The sequence below is a fragment of the Molossus molossus genome, unplaced genomic scaffold, assembly GCF_014108415.1.
Source record: "Molossus molossus isolate mMolMol1 unplaced genomic scaffold, mMolMol1.p scaffold_m16_p_17, whole genome shotgun sequence".
NCBI classification, from domain to species: domain Eukaryota; kingdom Metazoa; phylum Chordata; class Mammalia; order Chiroptera; family Molossidae; genus Molossus; species Molossus molossus.
The window spans coordinates 20,358,333-20,377,324 of NW_023425352.1; the positions used below are offsets into that span (position 1 = coordinate 20,358,333).

Consider the following 18,992-nt stretch of genomic DNA (forward strand, 5'->3'; position numbering starts at 1 on the left):
GCCTGATTGCAGGCTCCATCTCCGGTGGAGGGTGTACAGGAGGCAGCCAGCCGGTGGATGTTTCGTTGTCACATTGACATTCCTCTCTTTCTCTCTCTCTCCCTTTCTCTCTCTCTAAAAGTCAATTTCTAAAAATCTTTATAAATAAATAAAGATTTCAACTTAAAAAAAAAAAAAAAGACCCCAAGATATCTGGCAGTTTCATAAAATTACAAATGTCCTACTTTGCTAATAAAACAGGAAGACTTTGCACGTTGGGTTTACTTCAACCGGCCAGATCTGTGACAACGGGTATGTTAGCTGTCCAGCCCACCACAGCTGTGCAACTGTCCCCACACCCACCTTGACTCATGTATAGGACCTGCCTGCCCTTGGAGGTGTTTGTGTTGACACCTTTGTCCTCCAGACTAAACTTCAGGAAAGATTCTCAAAGACAGGGCACTGTCCCCAACAAAATGCATCTCCCTGTGGAGCAGCACGGTTGGAGAAAGAAGACCAAACTCGATTGGTTAGTGAATTTACAAATGAGATTTTTTTTTAAGAGGCCATGTTTTTCATTTTCATTTTTTTTTCTTCATCTATGTTCTTCAAGATAAAAAAAGATGTGGAAATGCATAACCTAGCCAAGAGATATTTGGCTGAACTTATTAAAGAAGAATGCTGGCATTCAATGGCTGTGAAAGGTCGAGCTCTTAAGGTAACAGATATACCTCCAGATATAAGGTACCACGCCTTAACTTAGCCAATGAGAATTTTCAGTAAAAGTCTCATGGCCGAAAAAACTTTTAATGATTTTAAGACAATCTATATATAAAAAGGCATTCAAAGCATACCTTGCCCCTTCCTGTGCTGAATTCTACCCGGATGTGTCCGTTTTTCTTGTCTCTCTGTTCAGTCCCCGTGTACTTTGAAGCTAGCATCTCTGAAGATTTGTCTGAGCACCTCTTTCCTCTGTGACACTACCTGCTCCAGGTCTTAATATCTGTCTGTTTCAAAATGCCACTCACCATCCTCACAGATTGAAAACTCAACATAATATTCCTCACATTTCTACCTGGGCCTGCCTTCACATTTTCTAATGTTTTTCATGCTTTTTCAATGAGATTCCTCCCAACACTATTTCCCTCTTTGTGAAGGGTGACTGAGAGTCCCAGTTTATACCTGTGGTCCTAGAGTAACTATTAAGAGCACCCTCTTCACTTCTAAATATGTCCTCTATCCCGTTTGGTTAATAAAGTATATGGTCAGACTACATTTTTTTATTGTGTATTGCTCAAAAACAGAGTTTTTCAAGCATGGCATGTTTTAGGCTGGATAATTCTTTGTTGTGGGGGCTGTCTTATGGATCATAGGGTGTTTTTGCAATATCCCTGGCCTCTGTCTATCAGACCCCAGTAGCATCCAATGCCCCAGTTAGTAAAAATCAAAAATGTCTCCTGATATTGCCAGATGTCCCTGAGGGGCTGGAGAGAAGGGGGAAGGGCAAGCAAAATCACTCCTAGTTGAGAACCACTGCTGCAGAAGTGAATCCTTCACAAAGCACAGTATTCTTATACAAAGTTTACACCAATGCTAATGGAATACATTGTTTTATTTTAAAGGAAGTTTTCATTTTCAATTTCACTCATGCATGATAACCTGTGAATTAATTTTAATCAGGAAAACATCCCCCACTCCATTCCAGATATACACACTTATACTAAAAATGGATTTATTTTGTGTTTTTTCCAACAAGTGCTTTCACATTCCCTACGTGGTTGAGAACTTCCCAATGAAAGAACGCACGGAAGAAGAGCTGAAAGAAGTGAATAGAGTTTTGCAGCAAAAGAAGATTGAAACAGAGTGTTTTAAAGTACAATTTTAAATATATGCATGCTATATAAGTGATATATTTTATTTCAAGGTCTTCTTCACACAGATTTGAGTTGGGATACAATTTAGAATGAGTTGATACATTGTTTGTATTTATATTTTCATTCCTTGTTAATTTGTAGAACATATTCTAATTAATATAGGAACCAAGTCCACACAATCTAGAAACCTGCATCTTATACAACACTGGCTATCTTTTAAATGTGAAGATACATTTTTTAAAAATGAAATTTGGAGTTGTGTTCTTATCCTACTCCACCCATAGTCTTTTTATTTTCTCATATCTCTAGAGATTGTATTTTAAGATAATTGAACAAAGATGAAGTAGTGTCTGTTTTGATGGAATTATACTTTTTCCTAAAGAAATTCTAGCTTTTTAAAAAGCAGCAATCTCTATCAAACCACTGAAAAAACACTGCCCCACTGGTATAGTTTTGTTTTGGCCAGAACCTTGTATCCATTCTTTCTCTGAAACATAAAATGAAGGTATACTTAATTCTTCTTAACCTACACCCGCCAGTCCTATGTGAACAAGTTCCTTTGTAAAATATGAAGAAAGGTGCATTTTTTAATGCTTAAGTTCCAACAAAGACTAAAAATATTTACAAACAGCTGTCATTCTGACAGCAAAATATAAATAGTATATTCTAACAAGGACAATTTTTACTCTTGATTTACCCAGTTTATCAGTTTCCAAAGCTTTCGTTTCTTTTGAAGCAGTTTTAACATCTATGCATCACTTTGAATTCAGTTGTTGACAAGACAGTTTAACATCTTTTTTTTTAGAGAGAGAGAGGAAAGGAGAGAGAGAGAAAAAAATATCTATGTGAGAGGGAAACATCTGTCAGCTACCTCCTGCACAAGGGAATCGAGCCTGCAACCTGGGCATGTGCCCTGGCTGGGAATCGAACCAGGACCTCTCAGTCCATGGGACACACTCAATCCACTGAGCCACACTAGTCAGGCAAGACAGTTTATTTTTATTTTTTTCATTTTATTTTATTTTTTTAAGCTTCAAGTTATTTTATTTAATTATTTATCCTCACCAGAGGACATTTTTCCATTTTTTGTTCAGATAGAGTGGGAGGGAGGGAGAGAGAGAGAGAGAGAGAGAGAGAGAGAGAAACATCGACGTGAAAGGGACACATCGAGTGGTTGCCACCCGCACAACCCAACCAGGACCGGGGACAAACTGCAACCGAGGTACGTGCCCTTAGCGGGAACCGAACCCGGGTCTCTCCAGACCGCAGGCCGATGCTCTAACCGCTGAGCCAAACCGGCCAGGGCGCAAGACAGTTTAATATCTTAACGTGGTTGTTGAAATAATTAAGTTGTCACAAAATTGCCCTTTAGAGAATTTCCTAATTGCATAATTTCCCTGTCATCTTTTTTTATATTTAGCTACGGAAGGAAATTTTAGAGGCCCAGTCTCCTATTACCATGGTTAAAAAGCATCATGAAGAGGAGGAGGAAGAGGAGGAGGAAGAAGACATGGCAGTAAGAGATACCAGCTTGCCCAATTACATGCTCGGCAGTCTGTGTACTGATTTTGGGGTACATGCTTCTTTGTTGTCAAGCCAGTTGGAACTTCATTCCAGAGAGGAAAAAATCAACCAAATTATATTACTGAAAGTAGGTGGATTTTTTCTTTATCCCTGAAAATTTCTGAAAATCCCTATGAGGTGTCTTACAAAGTCTCAAATTGAAATCCCATGCCAATCAAATGATGTCTTTATAGTATACAGAGAAATATCTAGATGGCTAGCATTCATATTCATAAAGCAAAGCTGTTTGCCAGAGTTGCTTTCACCCATTGGATTGGGTTTCATGATAGCAGGTTATCTAAAACAAAAAACAAAAAACACCCGACACTGGCTGATACCACAAGCAAACCATTCTTCTACTTAGATTTTCATTAATCTCAAAGATAAAAAGAAATCCTTGAATGCCATCTTCTAGGAAACCCAGATGTCAATCAGAACCCCCTTGTATGATCAAGATGTGACTGCTTGTCTAGCCCCTTAACCTGGGGAAATGCAATTTCCTCTCAAGATTTGTGTCATTTCTGGGGCTTAGGGATATGGTGCAGCATCCCTCAGGCTCTAAGTTCCTGCTCCTTTCTGTCCACCAAATAAGTCAGTCTTCGAACACATCTGTACATGCCTACTAAAGATTTTGGAAAATTCGGTGACTGGGAGTACACCAATGCAGATGGTCTGAAATTTAATGTTGGCCATTCCTGATCCTGAAAGTCCTTCAGCCATGTCTGCAAGTTGAGTTCTAGCCTCCAGCCATCTTACTCTGCTCTCTCTCTTTCTCTTCTCCTTCAACCCCTGAAATTAACTCTTTTGTTGCTCAGCTTCTGCTGACCTATGCCCTCAAAATCTTCTTTCCTGCTGCTTTATTAAGCCATTTTCCTACAAAAAGATCGTTTCAACACAAGAGAAATTGTGGTGCCAGCTGCTAAGATCATTTCCCCACCCTGCTTTAATGGTTTCATTTTCAGTAGGATAGATATGTAGACTGAACTCTGATGGTAAAATAAAGGTTACTTTGAATTGACCCATTGTCCCCAGCAGAGATGGGAACAACCCATTTGGACCCACTGCCACCTTATTAATTGGCGAATCTAGCTAACCAACTTGTGTCCCCTTCCTACCTGAGAGTAACCTGACTATATATAGGAACAATATTGCATGTGGTTGTGCTTGTCTGGTAGAGTCTCCAAACAACCTTTATAGGCCGTCTCTTCCTCACCACATCTCCCCAAACACAGTTCCAAAGAAAGAACATTTCCCATTTAAGTACTACATACTGCTTTTTAAATATTTTGTGATTATTTTGTTTTACAATATACACAGAGAGCGTTCAACTGTTCATCACTCCCTTCAGCATTTATCAACATACCTGCATATTGAGTTATAACATACATTTTTGGAAGTGGGTTGTGGTATAACAACCTAATCCTGTGTATGGTGGAATGCTACTGTAGGTTACTGAACCAAGAAATGACTTAATATAAACAGTATTTTAGAAAGATTAATTTACTGAAACTTGTAAAATGATTTTGGGGGGAAAGTAAAGCTATGGGGTCATGATACCAGTAAAGATATAATGTGATGTGTTTTCAGTAATATATTGATATTGCAGGATATTATTTACAAGGTAAAAACTGTTTTCAATAATGAGTTTGATACTGCATTTAAACATAAAGAGTTTGAAATTGCACGTGTGAAGGAAAGAAATGTAAGAATTCAAGAAATTATTTTAGATCTGGAATTGGATGAACAAGTCTGGCAACCAGAATTTGATGACTGTGAGAAGCCAGAGAGAACCCTTGTTGTGGAAAATAGTGAGGTACTGGTGTGCTGCATTATCCTTTCCCTTGTTTTTTCATGACATTTTCCCAAACTCTTCTTTATTCATCTTGTTTGCACTACTGGAAGCAACTATATTAGATAGCATTCTCCGTTACAAGTAACAAAAACAGTTGACATAGCATCAGCAATACTGAGGATTTCTTTTATGAGTCCCAGTGAGTTCGGGGAAGATTTGTTCAGCAAGTCTAGAAAGAAGCAGGAACCTCAGACTGGAGTCTTGTGGGGAGTCTAGAAGTTTTTCTTCATCTCTTAGCTCACTTCTCTCTGCATTTCAGCTTCCTCTGGCAGTTTCTATTTTGTGTCTCGTACACTCAAGAGAGTAGCTGGCCTGAAACAGAATCTCTTAGTCCCAACTCTGGATTTCCCTGGGAAGGGGCTCCCTTGGCATAGCTTAGGTCCAGTACACATACACAGTGAGTTTGGGTCACATCTGGGAGGGAGGCTGACAGAACTCCAGTAATTGTCTAGGTCATTAGGGCAACATGGGTCCCAAAGAAAGGGGCTTGCTGGTTAGTCTTCTTAAAAGGTGTTTGGCCCAGAGGTGGTTAACAAGTAAATGCTTAAAGAAAACAATTAAAATATAGCCATATTTCATTTCTAAAAGGTGAAAAATGGTAGTGAATACTCAAAAAAACAAAACAAAACAAAACAAAAACCCTTGTTCACATGAAACCAGTTAGATTACTTTGGGGCAAAAGGAAACAGTGTTGCTTAGAAGTAACAGCAAACAGCAAAACACAATCCTGGTTAAAGTGCCCTAGATAGATTGAGACTAATCTATCATTATTAGACCTTATAAAATAAGTACTAATATTACCCCCATTTTACAGAAGAGGAAACTGAGGCATAGAGAGCTTAAGTAGCTTGACCACAACTACAAAGCTAGTAAGTAACAAAGTTGGGGTTTGAATGTAATCATTATACCTCAGAGTACTTCCTCTTTATCTCTACACTCTACTGTACTTGTTTAAGGAAGTTAGTTCTTCCAGAATCAGACTCTTACCACATGACCCAAGATTCAGGGACCCCACTAAGGTCCTGCTCTGGGCAGTCACTTTTTGTGTGCATAACTTACCCCACCCACTTGCTTCCTCTCATATGCTAATCCCTTCTACATTTAGGAGAGTGATTTTATAAACCAAACATTTTGTCCTTCTCCTGCTTAACCCCTGCAGTGGCTGCTCATTTCACTCTGAATAACACCCCAAAGTTCCTTTCTGACTGCCCACCCTGGGCCCCCTCACTCCAGCTGCTCTCCCTGTCTCGCTCTGTTCTAGCAACACTGGCATTCTCACAATTCCTTGAATGTCCCAAGCTCTGACCTCTCAGGACTCCATCCTGCAGGATTTGGCTTAGATGACACTGCTTTGGAACCCCTTCCCTTCCCATCTGAATTGGGTCCCCTGCTATAATTTCTTTAGTGACACAGATGCATTTGGAGAGCTAATAGAGAAATAACTCTTTTTTAACCCTCTCATTTTAGACCTGATCGTCATTCCAAAACTAGGAAATTGGTTGTAAAATTTGCATATACCCTTTATTCCCTTAATACCTTCTAACCACCTCTCATTGTGTGGAAGGCAAGTTTGGTTGAATTTTGTAAGAATAACAGCAGGCCCAACCCATGTGGGTCAGTGGTTAGGCATCGACCCATGCACCAAGAGGTCGCTGGTTTGATTCCCAGTCTGGCTACATGCCCAGGTTGTGGGCCGAACCCCCATGAGGGGCATGCAGGAGGCAGCCAATCCATGTTCTCTCTCATTGATGTTTCTGTCTCTCTCTCCCTCTCCCTCTCCCTCTCCCTTCCTCTCTTTCTAAAGTCAATAAAGAAAAAAAAAATTTAATAAGAATAAAAGAATAACAGCAGGAAACTATATTTTTTTTCTTTCAGGTTACAGCTCAAAAACATGTTCCTCCATGGCAAAAAGCCAAAACAGAATTTATTGCAAACCGTACAATGGAGCAATTTCTTCTGTCACAGGTATGCAGTTTTGCTCAATACCTAAGACCCTCTTTCCTTTAGGGATACCTGTTCCTAATTTGGTTTAATAGTCTTGTACTTGAACTCTGCAATAGAAACACATCAACGCATTTGCTATGGTCAGAGGTCACGGGAATCTGTGTCCTCCTTCCCTCTCCCCACCATCCAATGCTCACCCTCCCCATCCTAAATGCAGTCATTTAACATTGAGTGGGAGGCTACCAGTGGTGCCACCGGAGTTTCCCGTCTCAGAGTCAGCTCTTTCCCAGGCCAACGAAACCAGACGCCGAGCCCTGATGGACATGATGGGAGGAGTTCTGGAAGTCAAGAAGGAAGACATTTTGAGAATGGTGAGAGTCCCGGATATTCTTATGGAAGGTGGAATGGGGTGAAGAAAACTACTTAAATTTGACCATTTTTGTCTATAAGAACCTGAATTTTAAAATTCGACAGCAACAAATACACAACCTCTAGTACCTTATAAACATACCACATCAGGCAAATAAGAAATTGAAAACCTCAGACTTGCCTTTCAGTCTGACAAAAAGCAAACAAACACAAACAACCACAGTGGTTTTGGTCTCTAACAAAATCAGGGATAACGCTGCACCTGTTATTCTCCTGAGAAACATTCCCTTTGATACCTGACATAGGTGTCCCTGGAGCTCAACTGCAGTTCTAGCTATGAAGATATCAACACACACCTCCAAACCTGTCATCTAAGAGTCTGGGTATATCCCAAACTGCCCAACCTCACTTAAGTTACAAAAAAACAGTTGTAACATTTTTTCTTGTATTTTGGTCAAAGTGTCAGGTCATTGTCTTGCCAGTGTGAAGAACTATTGTTAAAGGACTATTGGTTTTATCTGTAATGATAACTCTGAGCTTTTATTGTACTGCTACACGTACATGCTTTCCTTCATATCTTCAGGTGATTCCTCAGCCTGCTTTCATGGCAAAACCCGATGCTGTGTGGACTGAAGAGGAAAGAAAACAGTTCAAAGACTATGAGAAAAAAGTCAAGGAGTTAAATGAAGAAAGAGAGAAATATAGAAAGGTCAGAAGTGCAAAGAATCACTATACCCTACCACATCCAGGGTTTTGTTTCCATATATTTTCAAATTAAGTGTTCTTGATTTTTTTCATTATCTTTAGTAATTTAAGGATAGTGTTTCAACTGAAATTTTCAAGAGCATTTGGGGACGTAGATTGAGATGAAGTTAAAGAGTTAGAACAATTTAAAACAAAAAGAATATATTTCAATGTTTTTTTAAGTTCTTACTGATTTCAACATTTCCCACACCATTACAGTTCATTCTCCATTCATTCTTCAGATGTTTAATGAACACCTATTATAGTATGTTCAGGGCACTGCTCTATGTTGTCTATATCTATTTGAGTTCAGTAATCCTCTTGCTTGATTTATTCTCAATCTCAAGGAAAGGACTTGAGGGAAGAACGGCGCAATCAGTGCAGCACATACTTTACAGTTCTAATTTGAGATTTTTGCAGTGCAGTTCTACTTTTACCTTCTTCCATTGCAAAGAAACATTCCCACATTAAAATTGCTTATAATTACAGTGGAGATATAGAAGTTGATGGTATACAACCAAATAAATAATATTTATTTCTCTGTGAAGAAAGTAAAATCATACCATTATTTAAGGCAGGACAGTTTGTTGGCTTTATAGTGGATGTATTTCATGAATAATTTCTTAGAACCTATTGTTAACCTGTCCTGTTTTTATTCACTGCAGTCCTCTAACAGTGCCCTTGCATTTTATCCTAAGATAGTACTTACCTAAAAGACAAAATGAGTAGTTTTGAATGCAGTCGAGATTTCAAGAAATTAGGGAATATAAATAAGGGTGACATTTACTCCATGGTCTTGCACTGTAAGATAGTGCACTGCCCCCATCCTCAACTCCCTGCTCCCTGGTCATACTCACTTGGTAGAACCCAGCCTTGATTAAGCCCAGTACTTGGCCTTCTCTGCACCTGCACCTGCACCTGCGTCTGCAGTAGTAAAGAAAAAAAACTACTGACTGGTTTCACTCCAATGGCCTTAATCTTCATTAGGCCCTGAGAGCTTGCTTAGCGATGCTGTTTTATTTCCTTGCTAGCTTAGTCCCCATCACCTGGGGAATCTTGTTCAAAGTGCAGATTAGAATTCTGTCATTCTCAGGAAATGGAAGCATCCTCAGAGTTCTAACATGCAACCAGGTGGTGCAGCAGCTGCTGCTAGTGAGCCAACTGTACTTTAAGTAGCTAGGTCCTGGAGGACCACTTCACACACTCTCTATTCTCAAACTTCCAACACCCAACCCCCTGTCACCTTATTTTCTGTTTTACCTGGTGAAGAGAAGCAACTAAAAGAGATTTGCCTTACTCTTATACCACTACATCTTCCAGCCCCCTGCACTGAATCCATAGAATCCCTGCCTTGCTGTTTCTTATGGATGAAATGGCTTTGCATCAGCCCCAGCCTGGTCCTCCACTTGTGCACTGGGAACATCCCATCTCACCCATTCAGCATTATTACTCCAGCAATTTGCCCCCTTTTTCCTGCAGCATCAGTGTTTTCCTCTCTACTGGATTTTTCCCACCAACATAAACACATGCTATAATCTTTTACGTTGTATACACAAGAAAAAGAAAAAAAAGACTTCCTTGAAGGGATTTCTGGAGTTCTTTCTACATTCTTGTTACTTTTATGTTAGTCTGAAATTAGTTAAAAATAAAAGGTTAAAATAAAAAGACTCCCTGATCCCACTTTCCTCTCAATCCACTACTCAGTGTCTCCTTAAAAAACTCCAGAAACAAACTATGTTCATTCCAATTTCTCTCTTCTGAGTCTTTTATTTATTTATTTATTATCCTCACCCAAGGACACTTCCTCCATTTTTTGTTCAGATAGAGTGGGAGGGAGAGGAAGAGAGAGAGAGAAACACCGACATGAAAGGGACACATCGAGTGGCTGCCACCCGCATGACCCAACCAGGGCCGGGGACAAACTGCAACCGAGGTACATGCCCTTAGTGGGAACAGAACCCAGGTCCTTCTGGACCGCAGGCCAACGCTCTAACTGCTGAGCCAAACTGGCCAGGGCTCTCTTCTGAGTCTTTAAAAAAGGACAGAGGGAGGGAGGGAGGGAGGAGGGGAGGGTAAGGGGAAAGAAATTGAGCAAGTGATAAAACAAATGGGGCAGAATATTAATAACTGATTAAATTAGTTAAAATTATAAGGGAATTCTCTGTACTATTCCTGTAACTTTTCTTTAAATTTTAAGTCATATCCAAACTTAAAAATTACAAAAATATTTAAAGATAGAAATCATAAAAGTATGTCTAAAATTGATCTGCAGATGTTGTTTTCTTTAAAAATACAAATTTATAGCTTTTCACTTGACTATCTATGTCCCAGTAGAATTTTTAAAAAGAGGGTGGGACTTTTTCCCTTGATATAAAACTGCTTAGAAAGATAAAACGTACAAAAAAACAGTAGAGTACAAAAATCAAGATTTTTTTCCAGGCCCAATTGTGTGTCTGGAAAGTTCTGTCTTTATATAGAGCCAGAATTTTCTGGAAAGATTTGCTATAATTTGTTTCACTAGGCCTACTGCCACCTGCATCATTAGTAATGATCAGTGATTTTTAATTGTTTTTTATTTCAGTGTCATCTTTTTAAGCAAAAATCTCAGACTCACAATCTACAGTAAACCCTTGGTTTTGCGGACCTTGATTTAACAGACTTTGGATTTAATGGACAAAATTTCCAGTCCCTACATTATATGTGAAAATTAACACCCTATTAATTTTTAAATGCTTTAAACAAAAATTTGCCTATAATTAAATTAACAGGTTAAATTTTTGTTATTTTTAACAAATTTTAGCAAATAGGTCATATGTTGGAAAAAACACTGTAATAATTTTGTCGACATAAATAAATATTACATATCTACAACAATAGTCTACATATTTTAATCCAAGAGTCACCGCTCAAAAACAACGTTCAGTGAAGGATTAGCATGTGATCACACCACATAATAGGTTCTGTTGTCCCATGGTGTGACTTTCCGCAGCAGTTTTAACTCTTGCAGGTCCTTGTTACTACTATGTGCGCTAAGCCATGCCTCAGCCATCTGCATTTGTTATTCACAGTGACCGGTGAACACGCATTTACTAGACCTATTTAGTAAAAATTTAAAATTTTAGTAATACATATAGAGAACTTTTCTGTGAAATTTAAGTTTGCACACATTTTAATTACACAAACGTGTCTACATAAGTAAAAACAGGTAAACTAATTTGTCAATTTTTTAATCTATACATTCGGAAAAACTACTTTATTATATAATGGACTTTCATCTTTAACAGACACCCCCTCACTTGAATTAGTCCATTATATCATGGTTTTATTGTATTGAACAAATCCAGGTGCAATATCTATTATTGAAGGGGGCCAGTGGGCCCAGAACACCTCACAAGACTTGCCCGCCACCTGCCCCTCCCTTGTGGCAAAATGTGAACACCACTTCCTAGGAGCATTTGATGTTCCTAAACATTAACTTTGCTGTTGATTTCCTTTTAGTCCTTAGAAGCAGAACTGAAGAAACTTCAAAACTCAATTCAAGAAAGCACACAGAATTTTGATGAATATTTGAAAAGACTCTTTGAAAGGAGAGTAAAGGCAGAAATGGTTGTCAACCAGGTAAATGAAAGTTTATTTAAATAGCCTTATTCTTTAAAGCGTTTCCAGGTCTTCTCAGTGTTCTTGGGATATTGACCAATACCCTTTCTGGCACCAAGGTCCTGCGGTTCTGGCCCTGGCTCCCACTCTAGCCTCATCTGTGCCGCCCCCTCCCTCACTTGCCACACTCCCTCCTCTTGTGCCTTGAACATACCAATTTGTCCTTCCTCCCAACCCTGCTAGTGATATTCTCTGCCAACTTCTTTGCATCCTGGCCTGTATCTCTTTGTCAGGTCCCAGCTTAAACGCCAGTTCCTCAAACTAAGTTAGATCTTCCTATTATATACTTTGTTCTTTTGCTTTCTATCGTTTGTTACAAATGAATTTTAATTTATGTGAGGTTGCTTTTTAGTGCTGCCAACACTATAAGCTCCATGAAGGTAGAGACCGAGTCTGTCTTATTCATCCTTCTATCTCCATCAACTAGCAAAGGGCTGGGCTCATCTATATGTTAAATGAATGAATAACCCACATGCCCAAAAGATCAGATGAAAAATATAGCTTAATTTGATTCAGCAGTAAGAATTTAAATGAAGTGTGCAGTGACTAGAAGCAAGAAGACTAAGGAGTGAAGCCTTTAAATTCTGAGGGAAAATTATTCCTAACGTTGGATTTTATACCTTGCCAAAATATCAACTGAGTGTAAGAGAAGAAGAATATTTTGAGAAATGCAAGGTCTCAACAGTCTATATGCACCCATCCTCAAGGAGCTGTTGGAAGACGTGTCTCACCAAAATAAGGGGACCAACCAAAATAGATGAGGGTAGTTAAAGGTAACTTTAGGAGGATGTCTATATCCTCAGCAGCCCAACAGAAATGGTATACCAAAAGGGTTGCATTTAAGAGTTTAATGCAGGGACTTCTTTACTGAAATATAGGCAGGGCTATGGGAAACAGCAAGGAATGGTGAAATACACAGAGACTAGATGCAATGGGAAACCAATATCATCTCCGGCACTAAAGAGGCAAGGGAAGGGAGCTGTTACCAGGACCCAGCAAGACCTGTAGCCATGGGAGACGGGTCATTCCTCAGCAGTCATGGCCATAGATAGAACATAACATATGATAGTTAGTTGGGGGATGATTGGAAATGAATACCCCAGCATTACTCATAACAGCAACATTAATCATAATTGCCAAAAAGTAAAAATAATCCAAATGTCCAACAATTTGAATGGGTAAATAAAATATGGCTTATCCATATAATAGAATATTATTCAGCAATAAAAAGTAGTACATGCTATAACATGGATGAACTTTGAAAACATACTAAGTGAAAGAAGCCAGACACCCAAGGCCACATGTTGAATAATTCCATTTATATGAAATGTCCCAAATAGGCAAATCCATAGAGACAGTAATTTAATTAGTGGTTGCCCTGGGGCTGAGGCAAGGAGGCCTCTGGCGTGGGAGGGGGTGAAAAGAAATGGGAAATGACTGCTAAAGGATTTCTTTTCAGAGTGATGACAAATTCTAAAATTTATTGTGGTGATGGTTATACAACTCTGTGAATATACTAAAAACCATTGGACTATACACTTTAAATAAGTGAATTGTATGGATTGGGAAATACATCTTAATAAAGCTTTTTTAAAAAAAGATATGCTTAGAACATCTTTCATACAAGATAATGAGGAAACTATCAAAGACTACTAGGTAATATCAAAAGGACTCAGGAGCCAATCCTAAAAGCTCCCCTAAATGGAACAATTTAAAATTCAACAATGATAATAATTGCAATTAACTGAAACCCATCAAATTTGTTTAAATTTGTGCCCTGGTCGGTTTGGCTTAGCGGTTAGAGCGTCGGCCTGAGGTCCAGAGAGACCCGGGTTTGGTTCCCGCTAAGGACACGTGCCTCGGTTGCAGTTTGTCCCCAGCCCTGGTTGGGTTGTGCGGGTAGCAGCCACTCGATGTGTCCCTTTCACGTCGATCTCTCTCTCTCTCTCTCTCTCTCTCTCTCTCTCTCTCTCTCTCCCCCCCACTCTATCTGAACAAAATGTCGAAAAATGTCCTCGGGTGAGGATAAAAACAAAACCAAATAAATTTGTATGAACTTGTGACATTTTAAAATAAAAAAATGCTAATAGTTCACTTTCAGAGGATAACAACCAATTCATTATCCAGATAAACTGATAAAGCCCTGGCTGGTTTGGCTTGGCAGTGAGAGCATAAGCCCATAGACAGAAAGGTTATGGGTTTGACTCCCGGTCAAGGGCATGTATCTGGGTTGCAGGTTTGATCCCTGGTCCTGGTCAAGGTCATGCAGGAGGCAAGTAATTGATGTGGCTCTCTCACATTGATGTTTCTCTCTCTCTCATTCTCTGTCTCTCTCTCCCCCTCTCCCTCTCCTCCCCCTTCCTCACTCCCTCCCTTCTACTCTACCTAAAAAAAAAAAAAAAAAATCAATGGAAGGATATCCTTGGGTGAGGATTAACAAAAAATAAATTAAATAAACTGAAAAATAGAAAACATCAAGTATTTATTCTCTTTGTATATGAACTGTGCCACTAGACACTAGATAACCAAAAAGCAGATAAGGATAAACATCTCCTTACAAAATAATTTCAATTAGTAAGTAAAAAAGGAATAATATAAATAGAATATTACCATTTTGCAACTCTCAGTGGATTAATGGACCTATGCATTGAGCATTTATAACTGTTAACATCACAAAAAGAAAGACAACCTGATATTATGTCTCCTAATCAAAGAACACTCTATCACCTGCCAGCCTGCCAAAGGAACCAAACATGAATTTCATCAGACCTGTGATCCAATTGCCAATTTTCAGGAAATGAAGGACCGTGATAAATTCACCACAGATATACAGCTAGTAAAACACAGACTAGTGATTCCAAACTGGCGGTGGAATGAATGGAAGCTACACAGACCGTCTCCCAGGACCAAACTGGAATTACAACTATAACACAGACAGATCGACGGGAAAAAGCAACAGAAAAGCAGCTTGTGAGGACCATATACCCAGGGAAACTGACTCAATCCTGGTAGGATTTCGAAGGCACAATACGGGGGCTGGGAGCCCACAGACAGCAGTGGCCTTAGCTGGGAGCAGCCCCCGTGGGTTAAACACACAAGCGGCTCCAAAGAGCAGAGCCGGGACAGAGGCTAAAATAGCCACAGCCACTCGCCTTGGGCTCCGGCAGAGGGAGGGCAGACTGGACTTGAACTGTGTGGGGACACTCAGGATTTGGAGGGCGCTCAGAGCTTTTGCTGAGTTGCTGCAACGCAGAACAGTGGCCATATTGCTACTTCCCAGGGCTCTGGGGAGAGGCAGCAGCCCCTCCCTCGGAGATCCAACCCCACCATGTGGGCCATTGAAATGCTAATTGAGGCTCACTAACAACTAGCATCTGCCCCACCCTTGGGAAATCCCTTATGCTGAGCACCTGAGGGAGTTTTTCAATCAACTAACAACCCAAAACTCTTCAAATAACCTGGACTGCTAGCCTCCAGGCAAAAAGCTAGAAGATAACAGTACCATTCCTGGGCTAGCAACCCTAACCAGGAAAGTAAGACCTGACAGTGGTGTTTAAGGTGGGTCCTCCCTTGCTCATCTAAACCCAGGAGAGGGAGCCACAAACAGCAGAACACCAATACCCATACCCACAGGAAAAACTTGGCAGACTCCAAAGCCCACTGTGATAGCCAAAATGGTGAAACACAGAAACAAAAGCCAAATGAAAGAACAAGAGACCTCCACCGAAAATGATATCAATGTGGAGCAGTTAGGCAAGTTAACAGAGCTAGAATTCAGAGCCATGATCTTGAGGAAGCTCAACAGCATGAGTAAGGACATAGAGATGCTGAAAATAAACCAACTGGAAATTAAAAACCACCAAGAAGAGAGATTAAGAGTGACATCAGAAATAAAGAACACATTGGAAGGTCTAAAGAGCAGAGTAGAGGAATATGAGGACCGGATCAGTGAATTAGAAGACAGGGTAGAAAAAAATCAACCAATCAGAAAACCAAAAGGAAAAAACTATTAAAAAACAGGAAGACAGCTTAAGAGAACTGTGGGATAACTGGAAACGCAATAATATTCGCATCATAGGAGTCCCCGAAGAAGAAGAGAATGAGCAAGGGTTAGAGAATGTATTCAAAGAAATAGTGACAGAAAACGTCCCTGATTTGGTGAAGGAAGAAGGCATTCAAATTCAAGAAGCACAGAGAGCCCCAAGTAACAAGAACCCAAACAGGCCCACACCAAGACACATAGTAATTAAAATGCCAAAAATTAAAGACAAAGAATCCTAAAAGCAGCAAGAGATAAGCAACAGGTTACCTACAAAGGAAACCCCATAAGGCTCTCAGCTGACTTCTCACAAGAAACACTACAGGCCAGAAGGGAATGGCATGAAGTAATCAAGGTCATGAAGAACAATGATCTGAATCCAAGGCTACTCCACCCAGCAAGGCTGTCATTCAAAATAGAAGGTCAAATAAAGAGCTTCCCAGACGACAAAAGCTAGGGGAATACATTAGCACCAAACCAGCAAGAAATGTTAAAAGGACAGCTGTAATTAGTAGAAGAAATAGGAAGAAAAATATGACCAAACTAAACAAAAATGGCAATAAATAAGAACATATCAACAACCACCTTAAATGTAAATGGACTGAATGCTCCGATAAAAAGACACAGAGTAGCTGATGGGATAAGAAAGCATGACTCATCTATATGTTCTTTACAAGAGACCCACCTCAGAACAAAAGACTCACAGAGCTTGAAAGTGAAGGGATAGAAAAAAATTTTCCAAGCAAATGGAAAGCAAAAAAAACTGGGTAGCAATACCCATATCTGATAAAATACATTTCAAAATGAAGGCAATAACTAGAGAAAAAGAAGGCCACTACATAATATTGAAAGGATCTATCCAACAGGAAGATATAACCTTGATAAACATATATGCACCCAATATAGGAGCACCAAAATATATTTAAAATCTTCTGGAGGACTTCAAAGGAGAAATCGACAGCAATACAATCATAGCAGGGGACTTCAACACCCCGTTGACACCACTGGATAGATCCTCTAGACAAAAAATTAGCAAGGAAACAGAGACTCTAAATGAAGCACTAGACCAAATGGATTTAATAGATATCTACAGAAAATTACACCCCAAACCTACAGAAATCACATTCTTCTCAAGTGCACATGGGACATTCTCAAAGATAGACCACATGATAGGACACAAACTAAATCTCTACAAGTTCAAGAAGACTGAAATCATATCAGGCATCTTCTCAGATCACAATGGCATGAAACTAGAAATCAATTGCAACAAAAATATGCAAAGACATTTGAACACATGGAGGCTAAATAACATGTTATTAAACAATGAATGGGTTACCGAGAAAATCAAGGAAGAAATTAAAAACTTCGTGGAAACCAATGAAAATGAACACACAACAACACAAAATGTATGGGATGCAGCAAAAGCAGTTCTGAGAGGGAAGTTTATAGTACTACAGGCCTACCTCAAGAAACAAGAAAAATTTCTAATTGACAGTCTAACCTCACAACTTAAAGAATTAGAAAGCAAACAAAAAGAAAACCCCAGAGCAAGTAGAAGGAAGGAAATAGTAAAGATCAGAGCAGAAATAAATGACAGAGACCAAAAAAAAATTCAAAGGATCAATGAAACAATGAGCTAGTTTTTTGAAAAGCTAAACAAGATTGATGGACCCATAGCTAGACTCACCAAGAAACAAAGAGAGAGAACTCAAATGCACAATATCAGAAATGAAAGAGGAGAAGTAACAACTGACACCACAGAAATACAAAAGATTGTTAACAGCTACTATGAACAATTATATGGCAACAAATTCGACAATCTAAGCGAAATTGACAAATTTCTAGAAACACAGTTTCACAAAACTGGACCAGGAAGAGATAGAAAACTTGAACAGACCAATAACAACTAAGGAAATTGAAGCGGAAACCAAGACTCTCCCAGCAAACAAAAGCCCAGGCCCAGATGGCTTCATGGGGGAGTTTTACCAAACATTCAAAAAAGAACTAACACCCATTCTCCTCAAACTATTTCAAAAAATTGAAGAAGAAGGAAGACTTCCAAACTCGTTCTACGAGGCCAGCATAATTCTAATTCCAAAACCAGAAAAAGACACTACAAAGAAAGAAAACTACAGGCCAATATCCCTGATGAACATAGATGCCAAAATCCTGAACAAAATTCTAGCAAATCGGATCCAGCAATACATCAAAAACATTATTTACCATGACCAAGTGGGATTCATCCCGGGATGCAAGGCTGGTATAGTTTTGCAAATCAATAAATGTGATACACCACATAAACAAAATGAAGAATAAAAACCACATGATCATATCAATAGATGCTGAAAAAGCATTAGACAAAATCCAGTATTCATTTCTGATAAAAATGCTCAGCAATGTGGGAATAGAGGGATCATATCTCAACATAATAAAGGCCATATATGAAAGACCTACAGTCAACATCATACTCAATGGGCAGAAACTAAAAACATTTCCCTTAAGAACAGGAACAAGACAGGGATGTCCACTTTCGCCACTCTTATTTAACATAGTACTGGAAGTCTTAGCCACAGCAATTAAACATGAAGAAAAAATAAAAGGGATCCAAATTGGAAAGGAGGAAGTGAAACTGTCATTATTTGCAGATGACATGATATTATACATAGAAAACCCTAAAGACTCCATCAAAAATCTACTAGACTTAATAATGAATTTGGCAAAGTAGCAGGATACAAAATTAATGTCAAGAAATCGATGGCATTCTTATATACCAACGATGAACTCACAGAAAGAGAAACTGAAAAAACAATCCCATTTATCATTGCAGCAAAAAAATTAAGATACCTAGGAATAAACTTAACCAAAGAAGTAAAGGACCCATTTGCAGAAAACTACAGGACATTGAAAAAAGAAATAGAGGAAGATATAAAAAAGTGGAAGCACATACCTTGTTCATGGATTGGAAGAATTA

General features: G+C 39.1%; 1 protein-coding gene across 1 annotated transcript in view; it reads left to right on the top strand.

Annotated features, from left to right (window-relative positions):
• CFAP43 (cilia and flagella associated protein 43) overlaps positions 1-18,992 on the top strand; it is a 97,174-nt gene that overhangs the window by 61,742 nt on the left and 16,440 nt on the right. Inside the window, exons 21-28 of the mRNA XM_036265516.1 lie at positions 593-697; positions 1,736-1,852; positions 3,274-3,504; positions 5,023-5,229; positions 7,144-7,233; positions 7,503-7,583; positions 8,165-8,290; positions 11,824-11,943. Coding sequence (XP_036121409.1) covers positions 593-697; positions 1,736-1,852; positions 3,274-3,504; positions 5,023-5,229; positions 7,144-7,233; positions 7,503-7,583; positions 8,165-8,290; positions 11,824-11,943 — 1,077 coding nt within the window. The remainder of the gene's footprint in view (positions 1-592; positions 698-1,735; positions 1,853-3,273; positions 3,505-5,022; positions 5,230-7,143; positions 7,234-7,502; positions 7,584-8,164; positions 8,291-11,823; positions 11,944-18,992) is intronic.